Source organism: Herpailurus yagouaroundi, unplaced genomic scaffold, assembly GCF_014898765.1.
Source record: "Herpailurus yagouaroundi ecotype Mexico unplaced genomic scaffold, PumYag 77, whole genome shotgun sequence".
Taxonomy (NCBI): Eukaryota; Metazoa; Chordata; class Mammalia; order Carnivora; family Felidae; genus Herpailurus; species Herpailurus yagouaroundi.
The window spans coordinates 21,441,115-21,462,113 of record NW_024412388.1 but is presented as its reverse complement, the minus strand read 5'-3'; the positions used below and the strand labels follow the sequence as shown (position 1 = coordinate 21,462,113).

Genomic DNA, 20,999 nt, shown 5'->3' with positions numbered 1-20,999 from the left:
AACCCACGAACTGTGAGATCATGACCTGAGCCGAAGTCAGATACTTAACTGATTGAGCCAGCCAGGTGCCCCAAAAGTGCTTTTTTTTTTAAAAATGTTTATTTTTCAGAGAGAGAGAAAGAAAGAGAGAGAAAGAGAGAGAAAGAGAGAGAGAGAGAGAGAGAGAGAGCATGAGAAGGGCAAGGGTATAGAGAGGAAGACAGAGGATCTCAAGTGGGCTGTGTTGACAGCAGAGAACCGGATGCAGGGCTCGAAGTCATCAACTGTGAGATCATGACTTGAGCTGAAGTCAGACACTTAACAGTCTGAGCCACCCAGGCACACACCAAAAATGCTCTGGATAATGTTGTGTTGTTTTCAGTATCTGCATCATGTATTACATTTTCATAGCAACCTATGGCAATTCAAGTCAAACGTTTCTTTCTAACCAAATAGGTCATTCAAATACAAGATATGTGGTCAGTAGACAGACTGAAACCGAACAGCTGGGCTACATACCTTTCTAGTAAGACGACGTTTAATCTCTCGTTTTTCTGCCTGCCGATCAGCTTCATTTTTAGCTACAGTCAATAGTCCAAAACAAAGAATATTACTTCAAAATGGCCATTTGCATATCAAAGTATTCAGTAATCACATGGCAGATATTTCTTATAGGCTCCAAGTCAGAATAAAATACGAACTTTGGGGATGGCCAATCAAGATAATTTTGTCAACTGGTAGAGTCAAATACTTAGGAGCGAGGGTCAGCAGCACTATGGTACCAAATCCAGCCAGCTGCCTGTATTTTTACTGTCCATGAGCTAATAATGATCTTTACATTTTTTAACTATTTATTTTACGTTTATTTATTTTGAGAGAGTGCCTGCACCTGTGCGCAGGCAGAGGGGGAGAGGGGGAGGGGCAGAGAGAGGGAGAGAGAGAATCTCAAGCAGGCTCCACACTGTCAGCACAGAGCCCAATATAGGGCTTGATCTCACAAACCGTGAGACCATGACCTGGGCTGAAATCAAGAGTTGGACACTTAACTGACTGAGCCACCCAGGCGCCCCTGATCTTTACATTTTTAAGTGATTATATTTACTATGTGCCCTTTAGAAAAACTCTGCAGATTCTTGCTCAAGAGCAACCCCCAAGAATGAAGAATGGAGATCACACTAAGTTTCATGTGATATGTCTACAAAGGTTTCTAAGTTTAAAATTCACTTAGTGACTAAGCTGTATATATGCACATAGTGATGAGGGAACAGGGGGGATGGACTGGGCAGACTGAGCATGCCCACAAGTAACTCTATGAAGCCTAATCCTCTCAGTGTGGTGGTTTTTAAGGGCAAAATTCATCCTATAATCTGGAAAACGAAATCAAATGTATATCAGATTGAATGTTATTTTAGGAAGGTAATTATGCACATAGAAAGTAAATGAAACACATGGTCTTATTTTGTGACTTTAGATGTACCAAAGTCTTAAAAAATGAAAAAGACAGGAAGGCTCCTGCATCTGGGCCTCGCTTTGGGCCCTAGCCCTCAAAGTCCACTAGGAATAGGAAGGTGCACAGCCACAACCTCACTTCCCTAAGGAGGAAAGTTGGGCAGTATCTGCCACATGCTGTCAAATCCTCCCCACATGGCCAAAGCAGGTCTCAGGATACTGCGAGAATATTGGAACAAAATTTTCTGGAGGTTCCCAGTACACTAAGCAATACTATGCTGATATCTTGTAAAGGAAGCTTGGGGGAGTTCTGTTCCTTCCGGAGAAAAGATATGAATAGTCCTCCCTGGGCCGAACACCCTCTCCTTGGCCCTTGCAGAAAATGCTTCTCTTCTCTACTCCAGTATGTGCCTTAAAGTCAGAAATCTACAAAGAAAAGCTGTACAACTTTATGCCCATAGCCGGACTCACGTTGTAGTATATTCCGCTGTTCTAGTTCTTCTGCTGTCGGTCTTTGACTCAGTCGTCTAAAAAGGAGATAAATAAGGGTATTGCCCATGTTAAACCTCCCAATTCCACTTATTCAGAATTGTTTTGCTCTCAGTTTATATTAGCCCCTACATTAGCAAGAAAGCAATACATTTTCAAACTGTTTTGGTATTTCATTTGTTTATCTGATTGTTTATGAAACAATTTTCATGTTGAAAGTGTTAACATGAATATTATAACATAAAAAGAAACTGTACATGCAAACAGGAGGAAAAGATTCCAATGCTAGCTCTGATATTAACGAGCCCTGTCACCACAAAAGAGCTCAGTCAGATCCTGGGTGTACTCATCTGTGAAGTGAAGGTTTGCACTGGACTGGAAGCTCCCAAACAGACCTGTGGAAGGAGCACAGGCCCTCAAGACACGTAACAGAAATTCTAACCCAGAAAACCAGAATGAGGACTGAGATTTTAATATATATATATTTTTACAATCCTTCTCACGACTCTGATATCTTTCTTTTGATTTTTAAACCAGTGATTTTGCAACTACTGGAATTTAAAGTTGTCTCTCTCTCTTTCTCTCTCTTTTTTTAAATCTGAATCTGAAGCAGGCTCCAGGCCCTGAGCTGTCAGCACAGAACCTGATACGGGGCTTGACCTCATGAACCATTAGATCATGACCTAAGCCAAAATCAAGAGTGGGATGATGAATGAACTAAGCCACCCAGAGACCCCTCATTTCCATTTTATAATTTCAATCTCCTTGCCCCCCCGCAAATAAACCTGCTTTATGTACCTATAGTTTTCAATTTCTAAAATTTTATATATGGAGCACCTGGGTGGCTCAGTCAGTTAAGTGTCTGACTTAAGCTCAGGTCACGATCTCACAGTTGTGAGTTCGAGCCCCACGTCGGGCTCTGTGCTGACAGCTCAGAGCCTGGAGCCTGCTTCGGATTCTGTGTCTCCCTCTCTCTGTGACCCTCCACCACTCGTGTTCTCTCTCTCTCTCAATAATAAATAAAACATTAAAAAAATAAAAAAAAATTTTTTTTAATGTTTTATTTATTTTTGAGAGAGAGAGAGAGAGAGAGAGAGAGAGAGAGAGAGAGAGAAACAGAGACAGAGACAGAGCACGAGTGGGGGAGGAGCAGAGAGAGAGGGAGACAGAATCCGAAACAGGCTCCAGGCTCTGAGCTGTCAGCACAGAGCCCGACACAGGGCTTGAACTCACAAACCGTGAGATCGTGACCTGAACTGAAGCTGGACGCTCAACCGACTGAGCCACCCAGGCGCCCCTAAAAAAATTTTATATAAAACAATATAGTATGTACTTTTTTTTTTGGTCAACCCTCTTGCAGCATAATTACTGAGCTCTATCTGAGTTGTAGCATCATAAACTGTTGCTTTTTTTTTTCCTGTGCAGTATTCCACTGAATGATCACGCCACAATTTGTTCATCCATTTGCCCTGTGATGGATATTTATGTTGTTTCTATTTTTTTTAGGGTGGCTATTAGAAATAATAGCTAATGGAATAGCTGGATCATACATTTGATTTTTTAAAAGAAATTTACAAATTGTTTCCTAAAATAGTTCTACTATTTTACACTCCTACCACCACCGGTGTATGAGAATCCAGCTGCTCCGTATCCTTAGCAACTCTTGGTATTATTAGTCTTTTAAATTGTACAATTTTAGCCAACCTAGTGGGCTTGGAGTGGTTTCTCACTGTGGTTTTAATCTGCATTTCCCTAATGACTAAGGATGTTGAGCATCTTTCCATATGCTTATTTGCCATCAAAGAAATCAAAGAAGATTTCTTTGAAATCTTCTCCCCACCTTTTAAGAATTGGGTTGTTGTTTTCTTATTAAGTTTGGTGAGTTCTTCCTAGATAAAAGACCTTTGTCAGATGCATGATTCACAAATATTTTCTGCCAGTTTGTGGCTTGTTTTTTACCTTCTCTTCAGTGTCTTTCAAAGAACAAAAATGTTTAATTTAGATGAAGTGCAGTTCATCAATGTTTTTCACTTAAGAATCATGCTTTTGAGATCATGGCTGAGAAATCTTTAACTTCTAGAAGTTTTGTAGCTTTAGCTCTCATATTTAAATGCAGGATTCATTTTGAGTTAATTTTTTGTATATGATGCAAGGCAAGGACTGAAGTAATTTTTATGCACCATTTGTTGAAAAAACCATCCTTTCTTCATGAAATTATCTTTGTACCTCTGTCAAAAATGGGCTGTACATATACGGGTGGGTGTATTTCTGGGCTCTCTTTTCCGTGCAGTTTATCTATCTTTATGTCAACACCACACTGATTAGGTTACTTTAGCTTTATAATCTTCTTAAAAAATTTTTTTTAAAGTTTATTTGAGACAGAGTGCATGAGTGAGCGTGGGAGAGGGGCAGAGGGAGAGGGAGAGGGAGAGGGAGAGGGAGAGAGAGAGAGAGAGAGAGCGAGAGCACCCCAAGCTGCACTGGTAGTGCAGAGCCCGATACAGGGCTTGAACTCACGAATCATAAGATCATGACCTGAGCAGAAGTTGGACACCAAGTGAACAACCCAGGTGCCCTATATCCTTTTTTTTTTTTTAAAGTTTATTTTTGAGACAGAGAGCAAGTGGGGGAGGGGCAGAGAGAGAGGGAGACACAGAATCCTTAGCAGGCTCCAGGCTGAGCTGTTAGCACAGAGACCAATGGAGGGCTCAAACTCATGAACTGTGAGATCATGACCTGAGTAGAAGTTGGATGCTCAACCGACTGAACCAACCAGGCGCCCCTCCATAAGAATTTTTAAATCAGTTTGCCAATTAAAAAAAAAGCCTTCTGGGGGTTAGTTTGATTGGAATTGTATGTATTGATATCTTACGGTACTTGAGACTTCTGACCCATGAATATGGTATTTCTCTCCATTTATTTAATTCTTCTTTACTTTCTTCAGCAGGATTTTATTATATCCTGCTATGTACAGGTCTTACACAATCTTTTGTCAGATTTACCTGTAAATATTTAAATATTTTTTTAATGTTTATTTTTGAGAGAGAGAGAAAGAGAGAGAGAGAGAGGCAGAAAGCGAGGAAGACACAGAATCTGAAGCAGGCTCCAGGCTGTGAACTGTCAGCACAGAGCCTGATGAAGGGCTCGAACTCACAAAGTGCGAGATCATGACCTAAGCTGAAGTAGGACGCTTAACCAACTGAGCCACCCAGGCGCCCTGGAAAAAGTAATCTGTTGTCAAAGATTCTCATTCTAAACTAATTCCTATTGTTGATAGTCTTTTGCTGACACCCAGAGAGCCACAGTTCTGCATTAAGATTGCCATCCTGGCCAATAGCAAAGCCAGGTGTCTGAGGCAGGAAAGAATAGATCTCAATTAATGAACACCCTAAGTTAATTATTTTGTTAAGAATATGCCAAGAGTTCCACTTCCTTTTCCTCACTCTACCAAGAGAAACATCTGAGTTGGTCCAATAGCTATCTATATACCTGGACTTTGTGTACATTACATGTGCAGGAAGCTGGCCTGCATTCAGTTTCTCTATGCTTTTCGTTCCACCTGACTTGAAAAATATACTAACACTTTGAAATTTCAAAGGCAGATACGTGGAACATGTGAAATAGATACAATGAAAAATATGGGTGTGATCTTTAATTGGGTTGACACCTCATAGCTGAGTAACTGGATACATGACAGAGGAGTCTTGCTGGCCTAGGAACCACGTGAATTACTTAAAATTTTTTTTTTAAGTAAGCTCCATGTTCAATATGGGGCTTGAACTCAGGAGCCCCAGATCAACAGTCACATACTCTACTGACTGAGACAGATTCTCCAGAAACTTTTATTTTTTTATGTTTATTTATTTTTGAGAGAGATAGACAAAGAGAGACAGAGAGAGGGGGGAGGGAGAGTGTGAGTACAGGCAGTGGGGGGACAGAGACAAAGACAAAGACAGAGACAAAGACAAAGACAGAGACAAAGAGAGACAGAGAGAGAAGGGGACAGAGGATCCAAAGTAGGCTATGCAGAGAGCAGAGAGCTCGATGCAGGGCTCAGACTGACAAACCGTGAGATCATGACCTGAGCCGAAGTCAGACACTTAACTGACTGAGCCACCCAGACGCCCCTAGAAAATTTAAAAGCCGTATTTATGTCTATCTCATGGTTTAAAGCTCCAAGAGCCATTTGGTTCCTTAATTTTCAAGTTCCAAGAGGATATCCAAGTGTGTACAATGTGTATTTTTAAAAATTACGCTGTTTCTAAAATCAAAAAAGAAAAAAAGGTAAGTGAATGCACCACAAAGTAAGTATCTAACACACCTACTGGCCAAATCAAATAAAATCCATGTATTCTAAGCAAAGAACTACCGGATCAGTGTGTTCCCAATCTGGTGCCGTATTTCATTCCACTCCTCTTTGCTTTTCCGAGGCCAGGAATTCATGTTCAGCTCTGGTTCACTGGGTCTGTGGTTCAGCTTCATTGCCAGTGTGTCCTTCCTCTTCACTTTGTTGGCCAGAGCACCTTTGCACAAGGGGAAGAAAAAAAAGTAGACACTAAGGCTCAACCAACCTCACCTGGAACTAGGCAAGAGTCTGAACAAACAGTATCGCAACTCTCAGCTTTCTACTTGGCCTCCAGGTAACTCAGCTAATGTAGAGGTGGGGGGTAAAGCTGAAGACCTCTAAAAATCTAATTAGCCAGATGGATTCAGTTGGGCTAAAGATACCTTCTGTCTTCTACATTTCTCTATGTTCCTTCTAAAGAAGGTTGCTAGAAGAACAAGAATCTAAACATGGGATAGCCCTCCGAATTACAACACAAAGGCATTTGCATTAACACACCTAAGATTCCCATTTTTTTTTTTTTTTTTTTTTTTTAAAGTAAGCTCTACACCCAAAATGGGGCTTGAACTCATGATCTTGAGATCAACAGTCATATGCTCCACGGGCTGAGCCAGCCTGGCACCCCAAGATTCCTATTCTTTTTAAGTTTTTTTTTTAATGCTTATTTAAAGCATTAAAAGTAGGGGACGGGCAGAGAGAGAAGGAGACACAGTATCCAAAGCAGGCTCCAGGCTCTGAGCTGTCAGCACAGAGCCTGATGCAGGGCTCAAACCTATGAACCGTGAGATCATGACCTGAGCCAAAGTCGAATGTCTGAGGAGTTACCCAGGCACCCCCAAGATTCCTATTCTTAAAGCTGCCTTCTCATTTTTAGTAATCAGGATTCCATTATCTGCAGATTTGCGTACATGAACATGGATTTTTTTCTTTGCCCCATGGACACAGTAAGTTCATGAGACTAAAGCAGAGGATCACTATGTCTTTTCAATGCAGCTCAAATACCAACTTTCTTCTGCTAATTCTTTAATACCATCAAGGTAAATAATTTTTCAATCACAAACAAATAAAAACCTGCATGACTCAATCTACTTGGCTCCCTCTCACTGCCTTGTTAGAACAGTGGGAACAGCAGGGACAAGGCTCCTTCACAATGGCCTCCAGTATCAGTTACCAGATGACCTGATGGGAGAGAGTGCCTATTTCCATTCGTCTTCTATTTGCTAAGAGCAGCTTTATCGGTAAAATAATTCTCTCCTGTGCTTATCCCTTTCTTACTATGATGGCTCTCCTCTTCATCCTCTTCATCTCGGTACTGAATGGGACCTTCTGAATCAGAGTCACTCTCCTTCTCTTCCTCCTCTTCCTGCAGACACCGTGGCAGTTTGGGAACAACTGAGGTAGATGCCACATCTTCAGTGAATGCAGATGGGGGGGTCTGCTCCTCCTCCTCTTCATCGTCTGGACTAACAAATGAATATAATTATGTTTTCCTTTCAGAAACATAACAGGTAACTGATTTGCATGGCAAAATACTGAATAACTATGGAAAACTCCACAAATGAAAAAATTTATTCCTTCCCTTAACTTTAACCATCTTGCTAAGAAACTTTTTAGCAGCTATTAATCTAAAAGGCTCTGGGTTTAAATCCTAGCTCTACAACTTATTCATAGCTTGTAAGTTATTTAGCTTTTCTGTAAATGTGAATGATACTTACCTCCGAGGCTTGTTGTGACAAACAGATAAATTCTAGACTGTATTAGTGTTTGGCACACAGGGCCCTAATGATCTACATGTGAGATTCAAGTCTGTTTTGGGCTGATTAAGTGAGAAGACCACAGAGCATCTAACACTGTATCTGGCTCATGGAAGATATGCAATAAAGACATTTAACCCATTTATTTCCCTTGGTTTAACAATGGAGTGGGACAAAATGATAATCTAATCCAAAGAAGCAAAGATGAAAACTAACTTCTCCCCTTTCTATTGTGCAGGCATAAAACTGACTTAGTCTATCTTGAACTCCTAAACGGTCTCTTTCCAGGAAGTAAAAAAATTATACCCGCAGGTACAAAGATTATGGCAAAGCAACTAATTAGCAGTATGCCGCAACAGCTCTGTGACAATTCTTTTAGCTAGCAAGGCAAATCTCCAAATGGCCAAAAAGTGTTAACCTTTAGTCACACATCGTTGGAATTTTAAAAAGGCAAGGTGTCTGGGGACAGATGAGGGAAAGAATACAATGGCCAGGTCCAGTCTATGAGGCTGGAACACTGAGCTATCTTTCAGAGTTCCCTTCTTTTTCTCCAGACTGCTCTCTGTCCCGCTCCACCGAGTTCAGGTGCCAGGTCCCAGACTTTCAGATGTGTCGAATTTCATCCTCACAAGCCTATGGGTGGGGATTACTCCGTTTATGGGTAGACAGCTCAAGAGCAGAAAAGTTAAGGAACGTACACTACTACAAGCCAGGAAGAGGTGGAGGTGGGATTTGAACCCAGAGCTATTTTACTCCAACATCAATGCTCCTTAAGTACTCTGTTACACTGCCTCCCTTGTATCATGTACAAAAAATAAAGTGGTTTTAATTTTCAAGTACAGATGTTTGTGACTGCTGTGGAAACAATGTTATAGAAATCAGCAGAGTAAATAATGTCCAAACTTTAGAACATGTCTTATTTGTTGAGTATTCTTACTTTAAATTTATTCACATTTTCTTTTTATAAGCAATTTTCTCCAAGAAGGGCTACCTAGAGTAAAGAAGAGGAAACAAAAGGCAAGCTTTAAAGGCACTCACACTTTCAGCATTTCAATAGTGATGGGAAGTGACCTGGTCCGACCTAGGGTGCTGCTGTCCTCAGAAAAGTTGTCACTGTACTCAAAGAGCAAGGAGTGAGCTCTGTGAGAGCCTTCCAAGGGAGGAGTCATGGGAAGCGGGCTGGTCAGGGCCTGCTGGATTCGGATATGCAGTGGGAGTGGAGGCAGCCTACAGGGTACATGGGGCTCTCCAAAGCTGTGGTCCAACATTCTCTTAGGCACTTCCTTTTTCTGATCTTCCTGCTGGGAAACCTCCTGGGGTAGGTCTAAGGACGGTGGTAACTCAATTTCTGGCACAACTTGAAAAGTCTTAGCAGGGAATGGAGGGGACCGTGGGGGTTCAGGAGGTGTATGAGTAGGCAGCGGTGGGGACGGAGAGAGAGGTGGGATCATCAACAGTGGTTCAGAGCCCACAGAGCATGTGCTCTTTTCTCTCTGATCAGATGGTGCTTTTGTGGCGGTGGCGGTGGCAGGAGACTCCAAGGTGGGTACCAAGGCTGACGGAATGCCTCTCTTTGGTGGTAAAGGTGGGGATGGTTTTGATAACAATGTACCGCTGTTTATTGCCTGGGACAGTTCAGCTGGAAAAGAGAGAATAACACCTCAATTTAAGATGGCTTCACAATGAGGGGCCAGCCTAACGCCTAGATTAGAACTGAGCTTACTCTTAGCTTTTAGGCAAACCAATCCATTTCTTGACTTTGCCACATCCTAGATATCGCGTGCCGAAATGAAATTTGTATTTAGGTATCTAGAAAGCCTAATAAATGTACAGGCATGCAGGAAGACCACTACCTTAATACTCTGGTGAAAAGTAATTCTTACTTCTTTGCTCTAACATGACAACTTTTTATGACTTGAGGTAGATAAAGTTAATATAAAGAGATAAAGAATGTGGGTGAGTTTTTTGTCTAACAGAATGCCATTAAAAAATTTAGACATGAAGGTAGCCCTAAAAAAAAAAAAAAAAAACAAAAACCCCAAACACTATCAGGCATTGTTACCACAGCTTGATAAATAATAACATCTAGATATCCCAGCTCTGCATTATAAAATTAGCAGTAATGACATCCTGACTTTTTATAGCAAATACAAAGGTCTTTGAGAAAATCAAAGTGCTCTGCTATCCTTAACTTCAGATTCTCCTTACACCGGAGATTATCTTTACCATTTTACAGAAGGAAAAGCTGAAGCCACAGAAATTAGGTGACCTGCCAAGATCAGACAACACACAGGCAGGGGCTCAGCTAGTTCCCAGGTCTTATCATTAGACTCCAGATCCCTCTGTCTTTGATCCCACTGTCTTTGTGATTCTTATTACTGTCCATACCTCTTATCCTTTACACCCAAACCTTCATCTGCACTCCCCACTCTACTATAGGTTCCTTGTTTCCATCAGCATATCCACAGAGGTGGGCATAGTGCTTGGCACACAGTGGATCCTCGATACACGTTTATGAGACTAGAGGCTCCTACCTTGTATCAGGTCAGTATGCACCCCTATGTGATTCCCCCAAGCCCACAATGACTGAGGTTTTGAGTCAGCAAAGTCCCTTTGGAGGGCTCCAAATGGCCTTTAAGAAATGGATCATCATATCACGCAGGAGCTAATCCTGCAAAGTAATTAAATAGTATGTCTCTTGATCACCAACCCCTCATCCTTCACTCAAAACCCTAATTTTGGTCACACCACTTGTTTTCAAATGGTTCCAGATGTCTTACCTAGAGAGCAATACCTCAAGGTCCCCTGAAATAAAAATTTACTTGCCCTAAGTCCCACTCTACTGGTAGCATTTAAAGTAAAAAGCTAGCTAATTTGATAATGTTTTAATGTCATTTATCATAAGTAATTTTTTTTCAGTTTTAACTATATATACATTTTATTAGGCATACCTACTTGCCCATAGGCTAAATTATGAAAATAATTTAAATATGTGAGATAATCATAATTGATTGTGAATAAATTAGCTTTATATTATTAAAAAAATTTTTTTTTTTCTTAACGTTTATTCATCTTTGAGAGACAGAGAGAGACAGAGCATGAGAGGGGAAAGGGCAGAGAGAGGGAGACACAGAAACCGAAGCAGGCTCCAGGCTCCGAGCTGTCAGCACAGAGCCCGATGCAGGGCTCGAACCCATGAACTAAGAGCATGACCTGAGCTGAAGTCAGATGCCCAACTGACTGAGCCACCCAGGCTCCCCTAGCTTCATATTATTTTAATAACCTTTAGCTTTTTATATATTATAAATGCCCAAATGCACTTAAAAATTTAATTCCAGTATAAATAACATACAGTGTTATATATCTTAAGTAAATAAAAAAAAAAATGTTTATTTATTTTTGAGAGAGAGGGATTAGAGTCCCAAGCAGGCTCCACACTGTCAGTGTGGAGAATGACATGGGGCTCAAAAACAAGAACCGTGAGATCATGACCTGAGTGGAAACCAAAAATTGGACGCTTAACCGACTGAGCTACCCAAGCATCCCTTAAATTTTTAAAAGACTTTCTAGAAAAACATTGCATACACACACAAAAAATATTACTTTTAAATATTAAAATTAAAAAAAATTAATTTTAGCTTCAATGAAAGAGATTATTTTTGGGTAGACTGGACTTTTGTTGCCTCTCTAAAAATAGCAGTTATAAATTCCATTTGCAACAAAATCTACACCTGATGGGACCAAATTTGATTATTTTACTGTTTGAATTGATAAGGTAAATTATCTTTGGTGATTTAAGGAATATATATATATATATATATATATATATATATATATATACACACACATATATACTCACACATACCTCAAAATGTTAAGGAAGTGAACTGTCTTATATTTATCCTTGCAAGGACACTTGGTTGTAATTTTGAGGGGAAGATGCCAGAATGCTCATTGGAGGGGTTACAAATTCCCTTCATCTGTTCAGCTATTTATGATGGTCCTCCCTCTGTCCTAATTAGTTCTTAGTCCTAACACTGTTATGCCTGTCAGTAGACATAGCAATTCTAAAGCAGTAGTTTCCAAATGTTTGGATCTCATGAACCAATAAAACTAAAATGAAAATCTCAACCAACCTCAGGTTGTCAATTTTTAATATTTCCAAGACTTAATACTAAGCAAACCATTTGTGAACAGAATCCTTTCAGGAAAGAAATGGCTTTTTAACATCAAAGAATTAGGAAGGTCATAATTTCAGAATAAAGGGTAGTCCTTTAAATCATAGCTATTTAGCCTTAATAAAAACTTATAAAAACTCTCCTATTTTTCTCCTTCTACTGAGGACCACTCAGGACTGATGTTGATCCCCTAGTCACAAGACCTATTGCTTTGGGCTATTCACCTTAGGCCAAGCATGGCCTCTAAGGTTCAGCCCAGGTTACAGTACACATATTATTATTTTTTATAATTGTCTTACCCCGAAAAGAGTGAAGTATTACTGCTTTAGAGCAATGGTTCTCAATGTGTGGTCCCCATATATGTAGCATCAGCATCATCTGGGAACTTACTAGAAACGCAAATTCTCAGGCCCACCCTAGACTTACTGGTTCAGAAACTCTAAGGGCAGGGCCCAGCAATCTGTGTTTCACAAGTCCTCTAGGTTGATCGAGAAGAGAGCTTGTCTAGACAGCAGTTTGAGAATATCAGTGTACAGGACAGAAGTCTGGGCTCAAGAGCTGAAAAGCCTATGTTTGGTTTCTATTTCTCATTAACTGCAACCCTGAGTGAGTCACAAGTTCTTCATGTTATAATTGCCCTAACCATATAATAGATAAAATCGGCTTCCTACTTCACAAGGAGGCTCTGACAGCCAAGTATATGAAAGCAGCTCAAGTTCCTCAGAGATAAGTCAACACAGACTGTCCATCTAGGTTGGTGATAACAATAATAACCACCGTCCTTTCTGTAATCAAGCTACTCCAACCTGTCATACTCACAATGAATTCTAAGCCTGTTTTTCAGGGTTCTTGTCAACCCACACAAGTTGGCGGTATTAACTGTTTAACGAGCATACTTTATTCCTCCCTTCAATCACGAACAAGAACTTCACGCAGTACTAAGCCTTGTATTATTTTTCCTGAAAAACTACCTCTTTCCTCTCCTCCCCTTCTCATAATTTCCTCTAAGAAGGTCTGCAATTATGTACAGAAAAGCAGACCTAAACAGGACTTCAGGTAAATATAAAAAAATGTACTAAATTGGGGCACCTGGGTGGCTCAGTACTCTCGATTTCGGCTCAGGTCTTGATCTCACAATTTATGAGACTGAGCCCCGTTTTGGGCTCTGTACTGACAGCACGGAACCTGCTTGGGATTGTTTCTCCCTCTCTCTCTGCCTCTCTCCAGCTCTTTCTCTCTCAAAATAAATAATAAACTTAAAAAAAAAAATTTACTAAACTGGTAAGTGTGCTGGTTATCTTCCAAGTTTTCTTTCTTCTGCCACTTATTTTACTAAGAGTAGCATTCTTGACTCTTCCCAAGATAAAAACATGATTTTATCAAGACACTTTGAATAATATCTTTTGCAGTTTGCATGAAGGTATCATGCCAGACACTGAATCATAAGTTACACAGGCATCTATACAATCACCTTTTTATCTGTTGGGCTCATGCTAAAGGCAGATGCTGGTGGTTTAAAGTAGGTTAAAAAAAAAAAAACCAAAAACAACCCTTTTCTCCACGCAGGTCAGAACCTGTTGTGGTCCTCACATCCAGTCCCCCAACTATAAACCGTATTTCAGAAATACTGTTTTAGGAAAATAGATACTCCCCACCACTCCTGACCAAACTGGAGCTTAGTTTTATTTTTTTTTTATTTTTTTAATTTTTTAAACATTTTTTTTTTCAACGTTTATTTATTTTTGGGACAGAGAGAGACAGAGCATGAACGGGGGAGGGGCAGAGAGAGAGGGAGACACAGAATCGGAAACAGGCTCCAGGCTCCGAGCCATCAGCCCAGAGCCCGACGCGGGGCTCGAACTCACGGACCGCGAGATCGTGACCTGGCTGAAGTCGGACGCCTAACCGACTGCGCCACCCAGGCGCCCCTGGAGCTTAGTTTTAGTGATATCTGCTCCCTGTCTGTTTTCATTCCTAGTTATCTGCCTCATCTTCAAGACTTTTCTCCATATCGAGGGCATCCAAAGGGACATGACATGGAGAACTCTCTCACAGACCAAATCAATATTATACCAGTTTTCCAATAAAACAACCATCCAAAATCAAACCAAACCAAACCCGAGCAACGGAAACCTCAAGACTTACTTACCAATGACAGGGTTGCTATTTCTGTGAGCTGGTTTAGGGGGAGGGATAGGGGGCTGCTTGGCAGGGACCGTATGAGTGAGGCTCGGGGTGGCAGTAGTGTTAGTGCTGGCAGGAGTGGCAGGCAGAGTCCTGGGCGCTGGGGAGGGGGGGACAGAGGAACTAACAGTTTTTGCTGGGTTGGTGGCAGGAGTGGTGGCGGCAGGTGCTGAGGTGGAGGCGGCAGTGGAGGTGGAGGAGATGGACCTTGCTGCGCTGCCAGAGGAAGTGGCATCCTTTGCTTGCCCTTCGTTTGCTTCGTGAGAAGAGTACAAGGGTCTTTTAGGGGGAAGTAAAGGCTGTTTGGGTACATTCTCAGGAACGGACTCTGCTTCAGAATTAGGCTGGCTTCCAGTCGAGCCTGTGTAATAATGACAGATATGATTTAAAAGAGAAAAAAGAATAACAAGATTGAAAAAAGCTAACACATCTATAGACTCGTGGTCAGCTTCCTCCATTATTTAACGTGTAGATTCGTTTACAGGCAAAGTTCCCCAACCTCAACATACTTAAAGTATAGGACACTTTCTCTCAATCACAATCTCAAAGTAAGAGAGGCCCGTATGGGACTGATTCTTCACACAAGGGCCGGGCAACTGGAGGAGGCACAGAATCCCACGGGTGGGAGAGGAGGAATGTATAGCGCAAAAAAGTCCTACGGGTATCTGACACTTAACATTCTCTTCCGTCCTTGAGAATTACAAATTAGGTATTTTGGGAATGCAAGAATGAGAAAGGGAAAATTCCACTTACAGTTGCAACTAGCTGAGGAATTGCTAAAGGAGAAAAGAATTCTCTCTGGATTTTATTTCCCCCTTGGCTCTAGCAAAACCCTGAGTTAAACAAGAATGATTGATCCATGGCTCTTACACTGAAAAATTGAGTTTCTTACCTAGTCGCTTCTTTGGGTCCTCTTCTGGGACAGGTTTCCTAAGACTTGTGATTCTTCCTGACTCTTCATCTGCTTGGACTGAACTAGAAGATGTGGTACTCCCTATGGGGGTGGTATGGCCATTCTTTAACAGGGCATGGCTCAATTTCCCTGGATCCTCACCACCTGCAAGGTCAAAAAGAAAAGAGCAAGACTGATGGGCTGGTGTGATCAGACAGGGAGAAGAGCTGGTGATTTCTAACGTTTCCTATCTCTTTTCTCCCCTTTCCTGTTTGAGTGTAGGATTCAGATCTAGATTATTTGGATTTTTATAGTAGTAATAGAAATAAGTTCTCAGAGACTAGTCTCCTTCACCCAACCCACCACTTTCTACTAGACTAAACAGAACCATTATCTATGCAGTGTCAGTAAGAGGTAGAGCTTGGGCTGAAAGTAGTAAAGAGGCTACAGCAGATGAGTGCTAAATGAAAATATATTTCTCAAGCTAAAGTATTCTGACAACTATTTTAAAACAGGCAAGGTAGCAGGGTGCCTGGGTGGCTCAGTCGGTTAAGTATTTGACTTTGGTTCAGGTCATGATCTCACCGTTCTTGAGTTTGAGCCCCACGTCGGGCTCTGTGCTGACAGCTTAGAGCCTGAAGCCTGCTTCATATCTTGTGTCTCCCTCTCTCTCGGCCCCTCCCCTGTTCACACTCTCTCTCTCAAAAATAAATAAACATTAAAAAATAAAAAAAATAAAACAGGCAAGGTAGCAAATTGACAACTATGCAAATGCAGTAAATTGCCACTATGTTAATATGGCCCAGCCTTAACAAAAATAGGATTTCTAGATTATAAACCAAGGACTCATTTCAAAGCCAAAAAAGACTGCTACTTTTGAAAACCATACAGTGAAAGGTTAAGACACATTATTAATTGGTTTCTACTCAGCATGTGCTAGGAAAATATATGCAAAAGTGGTCAGTTATCTCTCAAGTTATTTATTTAGGATTGTCTACTTTAAATTTCATTCATTCATTTATTCATTCATTCATTCATTCATTCAGAGAACACAAATGAGTGAGGGGCAGAGAGACAGAATCTGACAAGGTGCAGAGGGGGAGAGAGGGAGAAAGAAAGAGAAAGAGAGAGAGAGAGAGAGAGAGAGAGAGAAAGAGAGAGAGAGAGAGAAAAGCAGGGCTCAGCCGAAGCGTGACTTGTGGGTTCAGCCGAAGCAGGGCAGGAGCTCACCCCAAGCGGGACTTGAATTCATGAATCATGAGATCATGACCTGAGCCAAAGTCAGATACTTAACCGACTGAGCCACCCAGGCACCCCTCTTTTATTTTTTAAGTAAATAAACTTATTTTTGAGAGATAGAAAGAGAGGGCACACTGCGAGTGAGGGAGGAGCAGAGAGAGGGGGCAGAGGATGTGAGGTGGGCTCTGTGCTGACAGCAAAGAGCCCAACGTGGGTTGGTCGAACTTATGTGAGAACTGTGAGATCATGACCTGAGCCAAAGTCGGATGGATGCTCAACCCACTCAGCCATCCAGGCGCCCCTGAAAGTTCTTTAAAAAAATTTTTTTAATGTATTTTTAAATTCAAGTTAAATAACATCCAGTGTTAGTTTCATGTGTACAATATAATGACTCAACAATTCTATACTCTACTCATCATGATAAGTGTATTCTTTAAGCCCCATCACCTATTTCACTGACCCAACCTCCTACCTCCCCTCTGGCAACCACCAATTTATTCTCTATATTTAAGAGTCAGTTTTTTGTGTGTCTTTTTCCTTTGTTCATTTGTTTCTTAAATTCCGCATATGAGTGAAATCATATGGTATGTCTTTCTCTAACTTATTTCACTTGGCATTATATCCTTAGATCCATCCACATTGCTGCAAATGGCAGGATTTCATTTGTTTTTAATGGCTAATACTCCATTGTATGTGTGTGTATACTTTATTCATTCATTAATGGGTGGACATTTGTTTCTATACCTTGGCTATTATAAATAACGCTGCAATAGATATGGAGGTGCATGTATCTTTCTGAAATGGTGTTTTCGTTTTCTTTGGGTAAATACCTAGTAGATGAATGAATTACTGGGTCATATGGTAATTCTATTTTTATTTTTTTGAGGAACATCCATACTGTATTCCATAGTGGCTGCACCAGTTTATATTCCCACCAACAGTGTATGAGAGTTCCTTTTCCTCCACATCGTTGCCAACACCTGTTATTTCTTGTTTTTGATTCTAGCTATTCTGATAGGTATGCCGTGGTATCTATTTCATTGTGGTTTTGATTTGCATTTCCCTGATGATTAGTGATGCTGAGTATCTTCTTGTATCTGTTGGCCATCTGTATCTCTTCTTTGGAAAAATGTCTATACATGTCTTCTGCCTATTTTTTAACTGGGTTATTTGTTTTTTTTGGTGTTGAGTTGTAGAAGTTTTTTACATATTTCATCGGATATTGACCCTTTACTGAATATATCATTTGCAAATATCTTCTCCCATTTGGCATGTTATCTTTTTGTTTTGTTGACAGTTTCCTGTAACATGCAAAAGCTTTTTATTTTGGTGGAGTACCGATAGTTTAATTTTGCTTTTGTTTCCCTTGCCAAAGGAGACATATTTAGAAAAATGTTTCTATAGGAGATGCCAAAGAGATTACTGCCTATATTCCCTTCTAGGAATTTTATGGTTACAGGTCTCACATTTAGGTCTTTATTCCATTTTTTTATTTAAATTTTTTTTCTAATTTTTTTAAATTTAGAGACAGAGGATGAGCACATGAGCAGGAAGAGGGGCAGAGGGAGAGAGAATCCCAAGTAAGCTCCACACTCACTGCAAGGCCTGACACGGGGCTTGATCCCACAAAGCTGGTATTATGACCTGAGCTGAAATCAAGAGCTGGATGTTCAACTGACTGAGCCACCCAGGCGCCCCCTGGTCTTTGATCCATTTTGAATTTATTTTTATGTATAGTGTAAGGAAGTGGTCCAGTTTCTTTCTTATGCATGTAGCTGTCCAGTTTTCCCAACACCATTTGTTGAAGAAACCATCTTTTCTTCTATTGGATATTCTTTTTTTAAATGTTTATCCATTTTGAGAGAGAGAGAGGAAGCACAAGCAGGGGAGGGGCAGAAAGAGGGGGACAGAGAGAGAATCTCAAGCAGGCTCTGCCCTGTCAGCACAAAGCCCAACGCAGGGCTCAATCTCAGGTATCATGAGATCATGACCTGAGCTGAAATCAAGAGTCAGACACTTAACCGACTGAGCCACCCAGGCACCTCCACGAATTGTTTTTATGTTTTATTATCAGTAGACATTTGGATTCTTTCCAATTTTGTTCTACTGTTAATAAATATTGCTGCTACAAGCATATTTGTATGTATATGTTCTCCTGATACCCATGTATACATGTTTTTGTTGAGTATATACCAAGTTCTGGACCTGCTGGCACATAGGTATGCATACCTCCAGGTTTCACGGATAGGTAGTTTAGGCTAAACTATTAAAAAAATTTTTTGAAGTAATCTCTATGCTCAACATGAGGGTGGAACTCGACCCTGACATCATGAGTTGCATGCTCCACCGACTGAGGCAGCCAGGTGCCCCCATTTGTATGTATTCTTTAGCGAACTGTCCAGTGCTTCTGGAGATTCTTTCACTGAGTTGTTTTTTCTCTTTTTATAGAAATTAAGAAAAAAAAATTCCAGATGCATGAACAGTTTTAAAGAATCTCTTCTCCCTCCCAACGATATCAATAACAAAAGAAAATTCAAATACCTAGTCAGGATCAAACAACAAGTGTACAGAGACAGACATATGTAGTTTATTTACAAACTCACCCTGCTCAGAGTCTTCCAAAAGAACCCCTCTTTTAACCAGCTCTTCTCTCGGTTTTCGCATAGATATTTTCCGCTCTAAAACTAACATTAAATTGGAAAACACTCAGCAATGTGGCAGTTAAAGGTGAACGTTAAGCATTCTAACTTGACAGACACAAGAATAATGTGGTTCAATTTTCTATCTTCTGGAAAGAAAGAACAGGAAAACTAACTTCAACTTTAAACTTAATTTATTTCATATCCTGTGTTATTGGGAAAGCAGCATTTCCAAAAGGAACTATCCTTATTCATCACTTGATAAACTTTAAGCCCATTAAAATAGCAATCTGGGGATGAGGCTACAGTATATAAGGCTTAGTGAGTGACCGCTGGGTTTTATTTCTAAAAGCCTGAATTCCTTCTTCAAATAGGGGGTTCTAATAGCTTGGGAAGAGAATGAAAAAGTTAGGTACTTCTAAAATAAGAAACTCTTTAACTCACAACATATATTTAAATCTTAATACCTCACCTTCTGATGTCTCTTTGAATTTATCACTACTTTTTTTTTTCCGCCATTTCCAGGGCTTGAAGATTTTGCCAAAGCCTGAGAACTTGCTCTTCCTTTTGGTGGGAGGTGTCATGTCTCCTGCTTCCACACTGTCCATGACCATGCCTGGGTCTGCGGTGGGCTGGCTTGCTTCTTCTGTGATACGATGAAAGGCACACAGGGAAAGGAACAGCCAATTTATTATTTCAGGATAATTTCTATAAGGTCCCTTCCCCTCTCTTCCTGTGGTAGTTGGAAAAGATCAGAGCAATGATAAACAATCATGCAGACAGATTCCTGGACATCATCACATGGACACCAAACATCAAAATCCATAACAGATAAATAACTAACAGGGAAAAACAACCAAACCAAGCTGACATCATTTTAGGACAAAAATTCAATGAGATGATCATAACCAGCTCAAAACCTCTAAAGGCGTGCGTACTCACACATGCGTGCGCACACACACACAAACACACAAATGTGGATGTCTTTTCAATATGCATGAGATCTGGCCCCAGTGCGGCCTATTGCTGTTGCCATTGTCATCCTCTTGGCGTGGGGGAGGCCCTCCCCAGCTAACATTACTGCCTCCCATGTCACTGAAGCAGGGGGTTCCATCTTTAGTGAGGGAGTCATCATTCTCTACTAAACACTTCACTCCCTCTGCCCTCCTCTCTCAGGACATTAACAGTTCAGAGGGGGTAACACAGTAAGTGTTAACACCTTACTTGTATCTGTTTTTCAGATTCTTTTCTTCCTTCACAAGACCCTACGTTTGGAGCGCTGGACGGGGCCTGGAGCATTACAGAGAGAGTGCTTGAAAATGAAATCTTTTTGGGGATACTTGGGTGGCTCAGTTGGTTAAGCATCCGACTCCTGATTTCGGCTTAGGTCATGATTTTACAGTTTGAGGGGTTGAGCGCCGCGTTGGGCTCCACACCGAAAGCATGGGGCCTGCTTGGGATTCTCTCTTTCCCTTTCTCTCTCTGCACCCCTCTCAAAATAAATGAACATGAAAAAAAAAAAAAAAAAGAAATATCTTGGGGCTCCTGGGTGGCTCAGTCAGTTAAGTGTCCAACTCTTGGTTTCAGCTCAGGTCACGATCTCAGTTTGTGAGCTCAAGTCCGACACTAGGCTCCGCACTGACAGTTTGGAGCCTGCTTGGAATCTTCTCCCTTTCTCTCTGTCCCTGCCCTGCTCGTGCTCGTGCTCTCTCTCTCTTTCTCTCTCTCTCTCAAAATAAATAAATAAACTTAAAAAAATTCTTTTTAAATGAAATCTTTTTGGAAATCAGAGGTGAGATTCCAGTTTGCCTATGACAATATTGCTTTAGGGACAATCCTGATCTTTTTTTT

General features: G+C 40.8%; 1 protein-coding gene across 13 annotated transcripts in view; it reads right to left on the bottom strand.

Annotated features, from left to right (window-relative positions):
• The window catches only part of LOC121024399 (mediator of RNA polymerase II transcription subunit 18), a 134,645-nt gene that overhangs the window by 8,119 nt on the left and 105,527 nt on the right, over positions 1–20,999 (bottom strand). For all 13 annotated transcript variants that reach the window (XM_040466631.1, XM_040466653.1, XM_040466660.1 and 10 more), the window contains 9 exons: positions 19,621–19,794; positions 19,113–19,193; positions 15,271–15,435; positions 14,344–14,739; positions 9,055–9,655; positions 7,538–7,725; positions 6,287–6,440; positions 1,900–1,955; positions 499–560 (listed from right to left, as the gene is read on the bottom strand). In XM_040466631.1, coding sequence (XP_040322565.1) covers positions 499–560; positions 1,900–1,955; positions 6,287–6,440; positions 7,538–7,725; positions 9,055–9,655; positions 14,344–14,739; positions 15,271–15,435; positions 19,113–19,193; positions 19,621–19,794 — 1,877 coding nt within the window. The remainder of the gene's footprint in view (positions 1–498; positions 561–1,899; positions 1,956–6,286; positions 6,441–7,537; positions 7,726–9,054; positions 9,656–14,343; positions 14,740–15,270; positions 15,436–19,112; positions 19,194–19,620; positions 19,795–20,999) is intronic.